The sequence below is a fragment of the Entelurus aequoreus genome, linkage group LG11 (genome assembly GCF_033978785.1).
Source record: "Entelurus aequoreus isolate RoL-2023_Sb linkage group LG11, RoL_Eaeq_v1.1, whole genome shotgun sequence".
Taxonomy (NCBI): domain Eukaryota; kingdom Metazoa; phylum Chordata; class Actinopteri; order Syngnathiformes; family Syngnathidae; genus Entelurus; species Entelurus aequoreus.
Genome location: NC_084741.1, coordinates 60351302 through 60368534, shown reverse-complemented (window position 1 = coordinate 60368534; position 17233 = coordinate 60351302). Strand labels below are relative to the sequence as shown.

Sequence of the window (17233 nt, the reverse complement as noted above, 5' to 3'; positions counted from 1 at the left end):
GAGTCAAATGGGGCTAAAGGGATGACTCGATTCATCTTATCGCACCGCAAATTAGCATTTCCCCATATTCTCCAGCTTCAACTGTGCATTCAAATTCCACATTCACCATTCTGGGCACTAGCAGCAGTGGCAAAAGAGCCAAAGAGATAGATCCTCCTGGTGCATTGCTGCAGAATGGGATTATTTCTCTGTAACATAAAAGATGTCATCTTCAACTCTGGGACTCTGTTATTTCACATTTATAATTCAAACTACTTGTAAAGAGGTCATCCGAATGGTCAAGTTTAGTTTGTAGGGAAGTCTGCATTTGGTTCCACTCAGTACAGAACCAATAAATGTAGACATTACATTGAGTTGGCCTTAATTAATTGTGATTAATTAACAAGTGCGATGCTGATGGGAAAATGGTAATGTACAAATTAACCAATATCAATTGTCAAGTAAAGCTTATTACCATCAGGCAGCAATTGGAAGCCACAAAAGTGAGCAGCTTATGACAATAGCCTGTGCAGAACATCTCAAAAATGGAAATATGTTTTATTACAGACAGATCCAGATGTGTCAGTAGAAAATACATGTTAAGTGTGTTCATGTGTGCTCAATAAACATAATGTACGATTCTGGATAGGTAGCTATGAAGTGCCAAGGTTGGTTATTTACATGTTTGCCATTTTGTCCCACACAACATTATCCTGAAATAGGCCAGGGCCAAGAAACTTGGTTGGACGATTATATTTTCCCCCAAAATATTGCAAGTCAACGATATTATTGTGAGCATTGTTTTGTGACCAAATTAAGCACTAATGGACTCATAATAATAATATTAATAATGCAGGCATTCCTTTCAAACGCAATAAACTTTGATTTCTCATTGGTATTATTTTACTATTGTAAAAGATTAATAAGCCTGCTCAGTGGCCTAGTGGTTAGAGTGTCCGCCCTGAGATCGGTAGGTCGTGAGTTCAAACCCCGGCTGAGTCATACCAAAGACTATAAAAATGGGACCCATTACCTCCCTGCTTGGCACTCAGCATCAAGGGTTGGAATCGGGGGTTAAATCAACAAAATAATTCCCAGGCGCAGCCACCGCTGCTCACTGCTCCCCTCAGGGGGTGAACAAGGGGATGGGTCAAATGCAGAGGACAAATTTCACCACACCTAGTGTGTGTGACAATCATTGGTACTTTAACTTTTAAAATAAGTAAACTGACTATGTTAGCAAAGATTGCACTTCAATAAATATTGAACATTTTGAAGTGAAGTTTTTTCCTCCAGTTTAAAAAACTGGGTGGAGTACCACATCAGAACAATTGGTATTGCAATCTTCTTTTTTCCTCCTAATTTTTGTTACGTTGTGGTGCTTCTTACTAGGGACTAGCACGGATCTGTTAGCGATGCAAAGAGTGAACCCTCTTGTCCCCTGTTTAAAAGCAAGAGACAAAAAAAACACCAAACACACACGGACATGCCAACGACATGATGATTACGACAAAGTTATCAAGATTATTTCAATTAATCCTTCCATTAATTTATTTATTTCCCAGGCCTATCTTGAAACACGACTTGCAGTACAAAGATAGTTTGATTTGTGTTTATTTGTGGTTTTAAGGCTATTACAATGTCCATTAGTGCCACCTAAATGAGTCCCAGCCGCGACACCATTAACTAAACAGGTTCTGAAGTCAACCACCAGCCCATTTAGAGGTCTACAAGCCTCACACCAAGATGGGACATGAAGGTGCTCCCCACACTTATCTGGGGAGTCTTTTTTCTGCAAGGGTAAGGCAAATGGCTGAGCCTTCGTGGCATTCAACTTCTTGACCTTTGCGCCTTTAAGCAGCTTTACTACTTCACCGCACTCTGATCAAAGTTAATAAGTGCTTCATATGTTAATGAAAATTGGTACTCTTCTTTGTGTTCCAACAGCTTTTTAATACCTATTATGGACTGAAACTTTTAATGGAGGTTTTAGGTCCCCCTGACAAGCCCATTTCAGAGAGTGACTACACAGATACAAGGCTAAGCTAAGACCAGAGAGCCGCTGCTCAGTGGAGGAACCTTACACGGGAGACCTTATTCTCCGGAAAGCAGCACAAGATAAAGGCCATGGGATGAGTGGCTGCTTTAAAACCCACGTTCAAGTCCGCACAGGGCTAATTACAGCACGCCATCGCATTTGAGAGGGTTTAGTTAATCAAGGGGTCCCTTTTCCTCTTATAGTCGAGGAATAACACACTTAAACCATTTAATGCTGCCTGGATTGCGTTTTTTCTTAATTCACAGCAGTTTCACAAGTGGGGAAAATTTAAGCCACGCTGACATTAGTTTTAAATAGATCTTATTGAGAAAGGGATCGTGGGGGAAATGACTACACCTGATGATGGCGTAAAACTTGAAAATTAATGTGGATAAAACATCATTCGGGTCTTAGAGGCAGCGGAGTCTTAGCCCCTGTAGATAGAGAAGTAATACACAAATCTGACATCTCTGGCTTGTGTATGACAAGGAGCAGATTAAGAAATTCAGGCCAGAAAATCAGCATTTGACATTATTACACTTTATACGCAAACACTGAGAGTGAGAAGGAGATTTGAGGCCAAGTTCCTCACATGGGTTTACCCAAAACAAAGAGAATATCAAGTGGCTTTGAAGATTCTCACAAGTTGTATTTCTTTTTCTTCTTGCTGTGGCAGCAGAAGCCTCCAATAAGTTCTGCACCATCTATATCATAGCCAGCGGGCAATTACAAACCTCTACACTCCACTTTGAAGTTTAAGGACACATCACGTCAGAGACAATAGGCTAAAAACAGGCGCAAAGTGTTGCTGGTAATTGCAATTTCTAAACAAATGTGCCAGTCAACTTTTCCCAGAGAACAAAAGAAAAACATTGATACAATTACTAGGGTGTACCCTACCTGAAACATGAAAGATTAATTCTCCCCTCTCTAATGTAATCCCACAAGGCACATCAGTTTAGAAGTGTGGAAAAAATATATTCTAAACAATTTTTCCCTTTGAAAGGAGAAAGAAGGCACACATTCAAAGAATTGGTGCTTCATTAAAAAGTCAAATATATGGCATCCGTGAGGGAGACACCTGGGGTAGCGAAGACATGCAAACTGGGGGTTAGAGGAGGTGGGGGTGGGACAACTCTGTCATCTTCACACTGTAACCTGGAGCAGACCACAAATTAGGTCCTGTGATGGCAAGGTGTGACCGAAATGAAACAAACACACAAAGAAGAAATCTAATTGAATTGCAGTTCAAAGAAGGCTGGGGCCGGTCTGGCGAAGCTCTGCTGGACCTCCAAGCAGTAGCAGGTGCTGCTTAGTGTAGTCAACAACGCTTTTTTAGCACAACCTCAAAGGCAACTGCCGTGCTCTCCAGTGCATTGGTTCAGCATAGCACACCTTCACAGCACTATCACAGTAAGAGAGCCAACGTTGCCAATGCCATCTCTCAGATCAAACCACTGCTCCTAGGTGGGTTGCGGGAATAAAATATCAAAATGGATAGCTTCTTCTGTAGGCAGTGATGTTGGAGAAGTTCAGATATTGATGCCAGGTTTGATTTGAACAGGACTTTTTGTTAAATGCCTTTGGCAGGAGTTAGAGCCATTCTTGATGCCTTGACACCAAGGTACCCCAACATATTGTCAGGTATGAGGCATCAAAAAGAGTCCAGCACGCGCCAGGTAGAAACTTCTGTCTTTTTTCTTTGAAATATGTAAATGATCCTCACCTTTACTGCAGAAGTACCCCATGTCCCCACAGCTCATGTTCTCAGTCTCAAACTCGGCAGAGAAGTTCTCTTCCGCTGAGAACTCAACTTTGGCCAGGAGCTCGTTCTCCTCAGAGATACACTCCTCCTCCTCTTCCTCCAGGCCATCCTCCAGAGGACCTGAGGGAACACACACACATACACACACACACACACACACCCACACACACACACACACACACAAATACACACACAAACGTGTGCCGATGTTAAGCAGTTTCATCAGATCTTTGGGGTTTTCATGAAGTTATTCTGTCTCCTTGTTTCTTTTTCTTCGCTAATACAAACGCAGATTTTACTTTGGCCCGTCTTGTGTTGGACTGTTCATACTTCGGCTGTCTTCAAATAGTCGAAGATTTGATGATTTGATTCGGAGGAGTCTAATTCGACTATCAACCTTGCAGTCAAATTGTCAGACGTTAAACCCTGAGGGATGTAAGTGAGTTAATACCTGCCTGCGTAAGTAATTCTGCGTACAGCGTAAAAATTAGAGGTAGGGGAAATAATCGATTTTTAGATGCATCGCAAGTCGGACATGCACAATTATAAAATCGATTAGTCAACGTCAATAATTGTTGTTTTTTTCATTGTAAATAAAGTAATGCTGACGGTTCTACAATTTGGCCGACTGCAGCAAGCAACTTCACCGAGAGATCCGACCAGCTCCTTTATTTTAGGGCACTTATATGTAGGGATGATGTTTGATAAGAAATTATCGAGTTCGAGCCTATTATCGAATCCTCTTATCGAACCGATTCCTTATCGATTCTCTTATCGAGTCCAGATAGGTTGTTGTATATGGAAAAAAATACACATTATTTGGTTTAACAAAAGCTCACTTTTATTATATCAGAAAAAAATAAAATCTAATAAATAAATAAATATTGACTGTTACCCCTAAAAAAATAAAATAAAATAAATAAATATTGACTGTTGTTACCCAAAGTATATTAAGTGGGATTTTTAAGTAAAACAAATATATACAGTAACACAAAAACAACCTGTCTCTGTGATCACTATAGGTGTATAAATAATAATATAGTGTTAAATAAAATCAGTCCCTTGGGCACAAAACTGAAAATAATACAGCTCTCCAAAAAGTGCACTTCTGCTGCTATTTGACATAACTGTTTGTTATGATGCTTTGACATTTTTGCACTTTATTTCTTTATTGGAAGAAAATTCTATGAAGAGAAAAGTTGTTTGCAAATGTGGTTACAATGCTAAAAAATGAAAAGTTAAAGCTAAAAAAAGAAATACACTTTATTGAGTTAACATTATTTCTTTATAGGGGGAAAGATGTGATGTTATGAGCTAGGAATATAACAACTACACTACCCAGCATGCAACGGGAGTGACGAGCATGCGCGGTAGCCCCGAAAAGTGTCACCACCCGGCAGCTAAGAATGAGGTTATGAGCATGCTGTGAAAGTAAACGTCAAGAACTCAGCCAACACGCCTCGTCTGCATTATTTATAATTAGACAGACAACACATATACAGTGTGATTTTGTTTTGTTTACAAGGAAAGAAAAACAAAAGCTAAAAAAGGGAGATGTCAGATATATGTATGTGCTGCGGTTGCTTTAAGAACGTTGCGACAGCTGCCGTAAAGGAGGTGCGTTGCTAGCCTGGTTGCTATGTTTCTGGTTGGTCGTAAAAGTGTTCGTCATGTGTTTGTACCCTGCTCAAATCTCTCAGTAAAGTTATTCATTGGATTATACCTTTTGTTTTGAACTTTATTACACCTTGGAGCGCTTTTTCCGGCGCATTGTTTTTCCTGCTTTCGCTATCTGCGCCTAATGACTGAGCTACGTGACGTCATTTCTTGTGATGTCTCACGAGGCATTTCTGGTCGGGACGGGATTGGTCCCAGGGATTCGAATAAAGAAGCAACTCTTTTTCTTTACTATAGTGGTCTCGATAACGGGTACCGGTTCTCAAAAAGGGATTCGAGTCTGAGGACTCGGTTCTTTTCTTATCGAACAACCGGGAAAACCAGTTTCGAGTATCATCCCTACTTATATGTTCCAGTTTTGAACACATTTCCATGAATTTAATCCATCCATCCATTTTCTACCACTTGTCCCTTATGAGGTCGCGGGAGGTGCTGGAGCCCATCCCATAAATGTGGGAATTAATTTCAATGTTTTTTATTACAAATGCACTGTTTTTTAAAGTTGCAAGTGATAAACGTTTATTTAGTGAAACAAAAAGTATTGTAAAACTGCATCAATATACATAAATTAAAGATGCATCAATTATCGATTTTTAATCAAATCGTAGTTCATGAATCGTAATGGAATTGTGAGGTGCCCGAAGATTCCCACTTTTAGTAGAAATGTAACAATGTGAAAACTTCATATCACGGTAATCTTGACCAAAATAATCATGGTTATCATTATTATCGCGGAGTTGTTGAATGTGCTCAAAAAGTATCTATACACTATTACACACACTGAAATCTTTTGACCAGTTTTGTTTTTTTTAAACCACTAAAATACATAGGCCTACTGTTAGAAAAAAACACTATTTTGCATGATTTGTGTTTCTTATGCTTCACTGAATGTTTTTGTCTTAGCATTTATTTATATGAAAAGTACGTAGCAGATAACATGCATTATCTTTGTTATTTATTATTTCTGACGGGCATTGTGGTATCATTGAACGCAACGTAAAAACATCTCCATCTTGTAATCTTCTGAGTATAGAAACACAGCTTGTAGTTCAATGTGCACAGTTGAATAGCGTAGTTGCTCACACAGTATTGTGTTTGTATAGGTTTAGATTGGTGTATGAAATTTCTTACTGAGGAAAGACATTAATGCCTCTTGTTTTCCTGCTAGTATTTAAGCTAGCGAGCTAGCTCCAGTCGGTCCGTGAGTTGATCAAAGTGGAGTTGTTAGTCACGGTTTTTCTATCATTTTAATCTAAGACGGTAATACTAATCGTTGTGAGTTTTACTTCATCATGTTTTCTTTAAATATTAGAAAACTATTCTTGTGTGCAGGCAAATAGTTTTCAGAGAGTGAGAAATAAATCTTACTTTTGGCTCGTCACTTCAACCTTCCTCAGTGTAACGTCATATGTCTAAAAACAGCTGGCGTGTTTTAGCTTCCCAAAATTCTTATATAAAATGGTATATTATATTGCTAATAGTGTTGGGAAGATGCTTTCTACATAGCGGACGTGATCGATGCTCGTCGGGACGTACTGCTGTCAGACAGAGCTCACCGCCTCTGGTCGGCTAAAATCCTGTCCTCGGTCCCGGTGGGACTCCCCGAAAATTGGACATGACGCGGGCGCTGTAACGCATCGGCTTACGGAGCAGGTGTAGCTCTCCTCTTGAAAAAGGCAATTATCTTTCCACATTTTCACATACAGAAACTTAGTTACAGCTTTTGCCTCCTCTATTTAGTCAAGTTTAATGTCTTCTTGGCACTGGGCCAGAGACAAGGTCCTCCTAAACTGTGGCTTAGCCACAGTTTAGTTAAAAAAAGCTTGCAAATGAGATCTTTGTATAGTTCACTTTAATATGAGACTATTTATTTTAGAAATAACTTTTGACTTTGGAATATGCGTGGGTTCCCTTCGGGTACTCCGGCTTCCGCCCACCTCCAAAGACATGCATCTGGGGATAGGTGGATTGGCAACACTAAATGGTCCCTAGTGTGTGAAAGTGAGTGTGAATGTTTTCTGTCTATCTATGTTGGCCCTGCAGTGAGGTGGCGACTTGTCCAGGGTGTACCCCGCCTTCCGCCCAATTGCAGCTGAGATAGGCTCCAGTACCCCCGCGACCCAGATAGGGACAAGCGGTAGAAAATGGATGGATGGCTGGAAGTGCTCCAGAACATCCATGTGACCAGTCAGTACACACAATTAGATATCAACATCTGTTTATTTGTCTTAAAAAATTGCCAATGATTGTCGACGATGTGCAATATTTAATAAATTATATTTGACTATCAAATCCTTAGTCGAAGACAGACCCTATAGTTAATACAGTACATGCTCATGTTTTGGAAATAATTTGTCCCCATTATTATCATAAACAAGCTGAAATGCAGCCAAGGAGAGAGGTAATATTAATTAGAACCCATAAAAAACAAAACCTCACAGAGACGAGGGAAAAGTTTCTTTTTATACAGGCAGGGAACGAGAATGAAAATACTTTTATTAATTTGTTAGTCTTATCACAGGATACAATGTACAATTTTCCATTTACATTCCATACCCTCAGGTAATACACAAGAGCAATCTTAAAGGAGACACTTTTCCGTGTGATTAATTTTTTTCTCCCCTCTGTGCATTATTACTTCTTCAAATCTAAATGATTTCAGAGTTTTGCTTGTAGCTGTATCTCTTTGGGAATGTGTATATTAACATGTTTGCTTCAAATCAAGGGCATAGATGGAATTACTCTTTTGCTACCTGCATTGTATTAACTGTAAAAAAAACAAAAAAAACAATGAGCCTGAATGTTGAGATACTGTGCATGTCCCACTCTATTCTCCTTCACAACATCCCCGGTGTTTGCATGCCGAATGCACAGTGACTGAAAACTTTGAAAGAATGCAGTTCAAACTGCTTTTCCCCTAAGAAAACCCCTTCTTGCACGGGAAATAAATAATCATTTGGAAAGTGTTGCAACATGAGCTGTGTTGCAGCCTCTTGTGGATCATTCTGAAGCTCAAACAATGCTGATATAATCTCAACACCTTTCAATATGTCTGTCTATTGTAGTGGAAGTGCGCCTTAAAAAACTAAAGTCAACTTTAATGAAGCAATGCAGTGTGCCTCTTATAATTCTCTCACTTCGAGCCTCATCAGAGACCCTGCCCTATGTCCATAAACTGATTGCTCTTTTCATTAGTCCTGTAAATTATTCATTTGTAGAACTCTACATCTGCAGGAGCACTGGACATTAAAAGTGCACAGATATCCAGCACGGATTGGAAAAGCAAGAGTGCCACGTTTAAATTAGGATTCAGTTTTATGATCTTATCTGATAGCTTTTGCTGAGGAGTGAAGTGAGCCGTGACGCGACTCTATGAGTCTAGCATCGCTTAAGATGATACAGAGAGATAAACAAGGCGGTATCAAGAGGAGATTGTATGACTGGCGTTAAAAGCTCCCGCTAAGGCATTTGGAGACAGAAGCCGTGAGAAAGCGGGAAAATTCATTTCTATAGAATCTAACTTTCGAGTGACCAAAGTGGAAATGTAAGATATAATATCTGATACCAAAGTCAAAGGTGCTTAGTTTTTACAAACAATTGTTTTGTTACCAATTACACAGGAAATATATTACTTTAAATAAGTGGATTATTTCACAAAAATAAGCTCTTTTGACCTTGATTTCTGACAGTTCATCTTGCTTAGATTTCCACATTTTGTATAGCATTCCTAAGTCGGGTGCAAATAGAGCAGCACCATTGCATACCTCAGAAAATGGACCCACAGTGTTGTGTGATGATAAGGGTAAAGGGAGATTAAAGATAAACTTCATGGTCAATAAGACACAAAGATTAGGTAGATAAAATGAGATAGAATTGCAGTTTAAAAGACTCAGAATAAGGGCATCTCACTTCCCCCCTATACCAGATAAGAACTAAATGGAGCGTTTTCAGACTGATCGAGATACTGGAGGCCTATCTGAATATGAAAAAAGGGAATACTCCACACTCAGTCATAGCCATTACAGGGGCCAGATGGCTACTCCTTGCATATTGCGTAGATTAGTAAAGTTTGTTCATATACTCACATGTTTAGTTTATTATATATAGTATTCATTGCATGGAGGGACCTGAAATTATTTCAGAGACAGCAATGATAAGAATAATGACTTTCTAAACGACTAGCACCACACTCCTAACTCATTTTCTGATAGTGGCGTCCCTGCTATATTTAGTTGTGTACTGTTTAAAATCCTGTCACATTCAGTGTGTGACCCACGCTTGTTGGTGCATTTCTATAGGCTGTGCAGACCAATTGGGCCACAGGAATGTCTGCTGCTTCACCCTCTTATCAAATTTAGATGGCCAATGACACCACACAGAGAGCTTCTACGTTTAATTTCCCGGAAAAAAAAGAAAAACCGTTTGTGACCGATGCCGGAATTATAACGTCCCTGAATCATGATGATTTAGAGGTTCTCAGAAGTCAAGCAATAAACATAAGTCTATACCGAGATGCTTAAACTGACCCAGGTTATTTTGATCATTTTCTTGTAATTAAAGTAGTCCTATTTAAACCTGTCCAGTTTTCTGATAGCTCTTGAGGTCATTCTGGTTGTAATGCACACAGAATATACACATGTGACCACTCAGACATCACATTGTTAATTCACAGCAGCTTTGCCAGTGGAACGTGTAGGCTTGTGGGAGGCGGCTGATGAGTTGAACATAAATAAAAGCCCAGGGATAAAATTCTAAGCACATTTTAGATCTGTGGGTCGGATGTGATTTATTGACCTGAGGTATTTTGTACAGGTGGTGTTGTTTTAGTCGTGTACAATGACATGTTTGCTACTTTTGGTGGTCATCTGTAACCCTTGGTAAGAAAGGTCAGTGCAATGAATCCTATTAATGCCACTGTGGCCGCCAGTATAGGTAAAGCTCACAATGCAGGCTGGTGGCACATTAATTTTCACCCGCCCCACAGGCTGGGAGTTTGAGATGTGTTTTTGAGGATTGGCATTGTTTATATCAGGTAAAATTGTTTGTACCCAAGCATCCATATTCTTCACGGGAAGTTGGAGCCAATCCCAGACCTATACCAGAGCTGGGCAAATACAGTATTTTGACTCAGGGGGCCAGATTGAGAGAAAAAATGTGTCTGAGGGGCCAATGTGTATGTGTGTATAAATGATACGTACACATTTGGCTGGAAAATGTGCTGTAAAGTATGTGTGTTTGGGTCCCTTTTTTTCAGGAACACTAATACCAAAAGTCACAATGTCCGATAGAATTCTAAAAAAGTTATGACAGACCACCTCAATAAAACGGAATGGAATTCAAAATGTTTTTACTGAATGGGACACCCAAAATGTACATTAAAAAAAAGAAAGTGGGATTTACAATATTAACTATGAACAATAATAGACTGAATTTTAACAACATATGAACATCGCTCCTCTTTTATTTCTCAGACCAGCTCCTTGATTGACATCTTTTACAACAAAAATGTAACAAACAGCAAAATACGAATGCAAAGGGTAATAAACACCTACAATATGATATATTATCACTTTTATGCAGAAATTGGTTGTAAAAATTTGCTTCTGCATCTGTTCCTGACACATGCGTTTGGGGATGGCTGCTCTGAAAACAAACCCCGCCCACTCTGCTTCGTTCCTCGTCTGAGCTGCTGTAACGTAGATTACCGGAATAACTCGTATAACACCCAACAGTGCAGATTTCAACCATTGAAATACTTTCTATAGTTTAAGACTTACGTTCATTTAAAAACAGCGCTGCACATCATAATGTCCGCTATAGTTTTGATGTTAAAGGTCTAAAAACATTATGTAGAACGTCCGGCGGGCCGGATTGAAAATCTTAATGGGCCGCATGTGGCCCGCGGGCTGTATTTTGCCCAGATCTGCAATATACAAAGAAACAAATATGAATGAATTAAATTCTATCACCATGTCATGATAATGCATGTTGATGACACATTCTAATTGTGTCCTGCAAATTTGACAGCGACAAGCTGTAATGGCCTCAACCTAATGTTGCGCCCTTGTGAGTGAGTGCGAAGCCGCATTTAAATAACTAATCCACGTATACATGGCTGCAAATAAACTGCCTTTTCTAACAAACTGGAGGATTACAAAATGTGGAATAGCTAAACATGCTACACTACACTGCACGCCGTAGGAGGATGCAAGAGGCCATGCTAAATGCTATCCGAGAGCTCTGGAATGTAAACAGGGTTGGGCAGATCGATACAAATATCGACAGTAACAATACTAAGTAGGTCTGCTGAAAAATTTGATTTACATCTGAATCGCAATTACGATTCCAAATCAAATCCTAATTTCAGAAGCATTTTTTAAAATCAGTTTTTAAAGGGGAACTACACTTCTTTTTTTTGCCTATTGTTCACTGTCAATATGAAAGACATGACGAAGAATGTATATATTTTTTATTGCATTCTAACTCGTAAATAAAAGTCAGCTTAAAAACAGTGGCCAATGGGAGGTCCTCTATTCCACACATAAAACCCAATAAATAACCATCCAAAAACCGCCAACAATACTCCATATACATTTCGTGACTTGACTATTAACCAAGTATTAGTGATATTGTTATTATAAGCACCAGTGACGTGCACAATGTAAAAAGAAAACAAATTAATTAAATTGTTATATGTATCCAGTGATTATAAAATAAAGTTATTTTCCATTTAACTTCACCAGTTTTAGATAATTTTTATTCAAAATCGCTGAATTTTCACATTTGACGTTCAAATACTGAGAAGAGACGGTGCGGTGATCAGCAGCCAGTTGAGGCACGTCACTCAGTTGTGCCTCAACATGGATTGCGGACTCGGCTAACTGCTGGCCTGCTGTGCAGTGAGACCGTATTGCTATATGAACTATATTATACATTTCCATAATTTAGTTAGCTGAGGTATATAATGTACAGTGTATTTTGTCAACAACTGTATGTGTGTAACGTATTTCTTGTGCTGAGCGATCATAAAACTGCTGCGAAGACACACTGGCTGAGGCTGTTATATCAACTAAAGCCCACACTTAAACTTTCCACGTGCAAGATTGAATCTATTGTAACCTATTTTTATGGGCTTTCCTCTTTGTGATGTTAATTCCTGTTACACGCTGTTATACAGTATATGCCTTGCGCTCTTATTTTGAAGGCGCTAAGAGCGGAAGTGATGACACGTTGGAGTGGAGCGGAGGTTTTTGAAAGAAGGTAAATAAAGTGGTCCTCGTGTAAACTGGAGTCTCCGTGTTTATTATTTTGTAGTTTCATACAGTATAGGCGACATTTATAAACCCTCGGTTACACTATTTAAAAAAGTTATTTAATAAGAAGCCAAAAAGTGCAAAAACAATAATGTTCGTGTTGGAGGAGTTGTGAATGACCGCAGGGCCACAACATTAGGTACACCTGCAGACTGTAGCACGGATTTCCTATTTCATTCATTCACAACTCCTCCAACACGAACATTATTGTTTTTGCACTTTTTGGCTTCTTATTAAATAACTTTTTTAAATAGATTCAATCTTGCACGTGGAAAGTTTAAGTGTGGGCTTTAGTTGATATAACACTCCCGTCAGGGGGTGCATTCTACGACGGGAGTGCATTAATCCAGCACAACAGCGGCGCATGGACTTCATTTATAAGTAAAGGTAAGACCATAATAAGGTTTTTTTTTATTAAATGTGCTTTTTTGTGTTCTACAGTTTGTATGTGTAAAGTTAAAGTTAAGTTAAAGTACCAATGATTGTCACACACACACTAGGTGTGGTGAAATTTGTCCTCTGTATTTGACCCATCCCTTGATCACCCCCTGGGAGGTGAGGGGAGCAGTAGGCAGCAGCGGCGCCGCGCCCGGGAATAATTTTTGGTGATTTAACCCCCAATTCCAACCCTTGATGCTGAGTGCCAAGCAGGGAAGAACCCTGGTATGAGCTTTTAAACATAACCCGTTAACTGCTGCCAATCAAATGGTGAATAAGATACTCTTTAGGGTTCATATGTTTGTAAATCTGACTGTGATGAAGTCAGTGCCTCACCAGCCATGAACCTCACCGCACGTCACTGATAAGCACTAACGCCGACAAACTATTTGTAGCGGCGCCGTGATCATTAGCTTGTGTGCCTATGTTGACATCATCTACGAGTGAGCTGGTTCCTCGCTTCTTTGCTCCTGAAAGTTTATTCTAGATTATAAATCACGCCTCTCACCTGGATAGTAGAAGGATGAGGACAAATTCCGACAACTTGGTAGACTTTGACAACCAATTTAAACACGGAAATGGCGAGAACGATGCGATAAGACGCTTGGTTCATGCCCCTTTTTCTTCTTCATCCAAACAGGACTGTAACAAGATTCTATCAGTCGGCATCCTAATGACAACAGACCTTGTACAGTAAGTTATGTTTAATTATGTTTGTTGGCTCTCATTAAGTTTGAAGTGATGCATTTTTTTTAATTAATTCACCGCGTATACTTAAAATGAGCAAAATATGTAAATAATAAATGTTATTATAAATGTGCCCGTTACTACATTACATATATACTTATAGCACGTATATAAAATCTTAATGAAAGTGTTTGGATGTTTTTTTAAGGGCTTTTATAGGCAGCATAAAGCGACTCCCATAGGCTTCATTGTAAGCAGACTTTTGATCACATTTATTTAATATTTAGAATGCATTAAAAAAATAAAAACATGTGTTCTTGTTTTACACAAGGATTGTGGAAAAAAAAGTACAGTTCCCCTTTAGAAGATATTTTTATGCCATCTCCATTTTGAAAAGGTTTTATTGTAATCTTTATACCAAATAATATATTACCAGAATTTCGTTGAATCAAGAATCCATTCTAAAACGAAACGTCACCCCAAGAATCTGAATCGAATCGCAAAATACTGCAATAAATCACAATATAGATTTTGTCTATCTTTAATTTAAATTTGTTTTCACACCATCCCCGCGTAGAGACTGAACCCACACTGTCTGCCACTTAACGGATGTTTACAACTGATAAAAATGTTTTTGCTAAGGGAGTTTATCAAGAAAGAATGCAAAAATACTTTGTTTTTATGTTGTGTTAATATTCATTTTGTATTTTTCCACAACACTTTGACTTTGTTTTCAAGTACAACGATTTTAGACACGGATACGTTTTAATTTTTAAACACAAGTCTGCCAGAAAATATCATAGAGCTGCACGATTTTGAGAAAAAACCTAATTGATATTACATTATCCAAATTTGCGATTGCGATTGGATTTGCGATTTTAATTTGTATACATATACATGCATTAAACTGCAAAAATAACAAGAGAAGGAAGACATGTTACTTTTGGACTGTCAATTAACATATTGTTGTCTAAAGGTGCCACACATTAGAACAATATGCAATAATTTACTTTAAAAAAACAAAATTCAGAGCTTTTGTCTACTGTACATCATGTTCTTAAATTGAACAAAACATCTATAAAAACTATACAACTTTTTCTACTGTAATGTGATCATGAAATATAATAATAATAATGCAAGTAACCATTTGAAAGGATATCAACTTTTATTTCTCATTAATGTAGAATTTACCATTATACTGTATTCGGAAGGTAAATACATTTTTTATCCGAAATAAATAAACAAACTAATAATAATGTAAGTAACCATTTAAAAGGATATCAACTTTTATTTCTCATTACTGTAGAATTTACCATGATACTGTATTTGGAAGGTAAATAATTTTTTTATTCGAAATAAATAAAGAAACAAAAAAATGACATGGACTCTCATTTATACAGTAACAGCAAAACATTTATCATTAAAGTGCATTTGTTTCCTAATTGGAAAAAACGAGGTCAGAAATTTTCTTTTTGTTTGTTGCCATCACATGATCGCAGCATTCTCGCTCGTTCGTCCGTGTTGTAAACTCATATTGCCAATCCGATTTCAAGCTGAAATATTCCCAAAACGGGACATTTCGCTTTGTAATCATATTTTTTTCCTCCTAATTGTTGGTACTTAGCGGCACTTTTCACCAGCGAGTAGCAGGGCTCTCTGTCTGTGCTTTCTGTGTGCGCGGTATCGCCGGGTCGCTATCGGCCCGTCGAGACAATAATTGTGAATGACTGAAATTAGGGCTCACTGTGTACAGTTAATTAAAAAAAAAAAATACGCTGAGCGATGCACTGAGTGAGACGTCTTTTTTGCAACATACGAAAAAACGTGAGGCTCAACAACGACGGCGGAGAAAAAAAATCCTCAGCCTCTTGAGTTTACGTAATTGCATTAATTAAAACCTTGATGTTAATTCGATATCGATTGATCGTGCAGCCCTATAATGTACTTTTAGGTCTTTGATATGAACTATGTATAACGTAAAAAATGTTTTAATGTGTCCACTGTCTGTATCATGCCTCTGCTAGGGTCAATGTTTGGATCTGGTTTTCGCCACACTTCCCCCTGAACTGTATCATCCACATTCATCAAGCTCTTCCACAGCCTCGGACTACTTCTGAGGGGGAAATATCAGCCCTGTTCAAACAGTCATGCAGTGGGAGCAGCAGCCAGGAGGAGCCAATGTTAATAGAGACATTGGTTGCTGAATGCAGGCTTGATCACAGTGGCTCTTTTGTTCATGGCATGGCCTCTGTCTGATAGGGATCGGCCATGCAGAGTGGAGCTCCAGAGAGGGTCTATGCTAATGCTCCCACTGAGTTTATAAAAATGAGGTGATACTCACACACCACATGATGGACAGAGGATTAATGAGTCACAGAGAACGGGGTGCTATGAGGAGAACGTTGCAGACTGAGGTGGCGAAATGAGCATATACTGTAGGGAAACAAACAACCAACTTTCTGAACAATAATTACACTTAAAAGAAAGAAGCCTGCAAAACAAATTCATGTGTGTGAGCTTCGATAGCAAGGGAGCGACTGCTGATTTCATGGCATGCTTTTTTCACCCGGCGACAGTGCGGGTAGCTTTTGGCCGGGCTGTGATAGCGATACCTCACATTATCAGCAGACTCCACAGTGTGATGTGTGGATCACAAACCCAGCCCCCTCCATAGCTCCCTAATTAGAGGTGAGGTAATTGAATCTGACGGAACAAAGCAGCAGAGCTCTATAAGCATGGAAATCATTTTTGCTCCCACCTATACAGTTTTTCATCCAAAAGGTCCATTGAAAATGTGTCCAAGCTGGCCTGGGGATAAAACGCAGCACCTGAGACTAAACATGAATGCATAATGCGGCACGAAAAAAAATTTCAACAGGGCCACACTGCTCAACCCCTGCCAGCACCACTCCCTGTGAGTGGCCCTTTGTGCCAGCACTGATACTGGACTTCCTCAAGTGCAAACTCTGTGGAACTCTCTAAACTGGGGCGGAAAAGTATACAAATCTTGAAATATATCCCAGATTGTATGCTCTCTATATGAGTCAGGTAAACTTCAGAATATATTCAGTATGTTTACCCCCACAGCAGTAGAAAGGGGATTACCACGTCTACTATCTGGAAAGGTTAAAAGTGAGAAAATAAAATAAAGCTATTTTGTCTCATCTTGCATGAGGGGTTGGAAAGTGTAGGAAGGAGGAGAAAAGCCAGAGGAGACTTGGGGCCATATTCTCTGCTCCGCTGTAATGACCTTTGGAAAGCAGAGGGCTCCCTCAGCCTTGGAGGAGACTTAATGTATATGTTACAGGGCTCAAGCCTCTAATTTAATCCTTGATC

The 17233-nt window shown here is 39.0% G+C and overlaps 1 protein-coding gene across 3 annotated transcripts in view; it reads right to left on the bottom strand.

Annotated features, from left to right (window-relative positions):
* Positions 1–17233, bottom strand: part of zfpm2a (zinc finger protein, FOG family member 2a) — a 515248-nt gene that overhangs the window by 222403 nt on the left and 275612 nt on the right. For all 3 annotated transcript variants that reach the window (XM_062063680.1, XM_062063679.1, XM_062063678.1), the window contains one exon: positions 3744–3902. In XM_062063680.1, the coding sequence (XP_061919664.1) occupies positions 3744–3780 (37 nt within the window). In that variant the 5' untranslated portion in view covers positions 3781–3902. The remainder of the gene's footprint in view (positions 1–3743; positions 3903–17233) is intronic.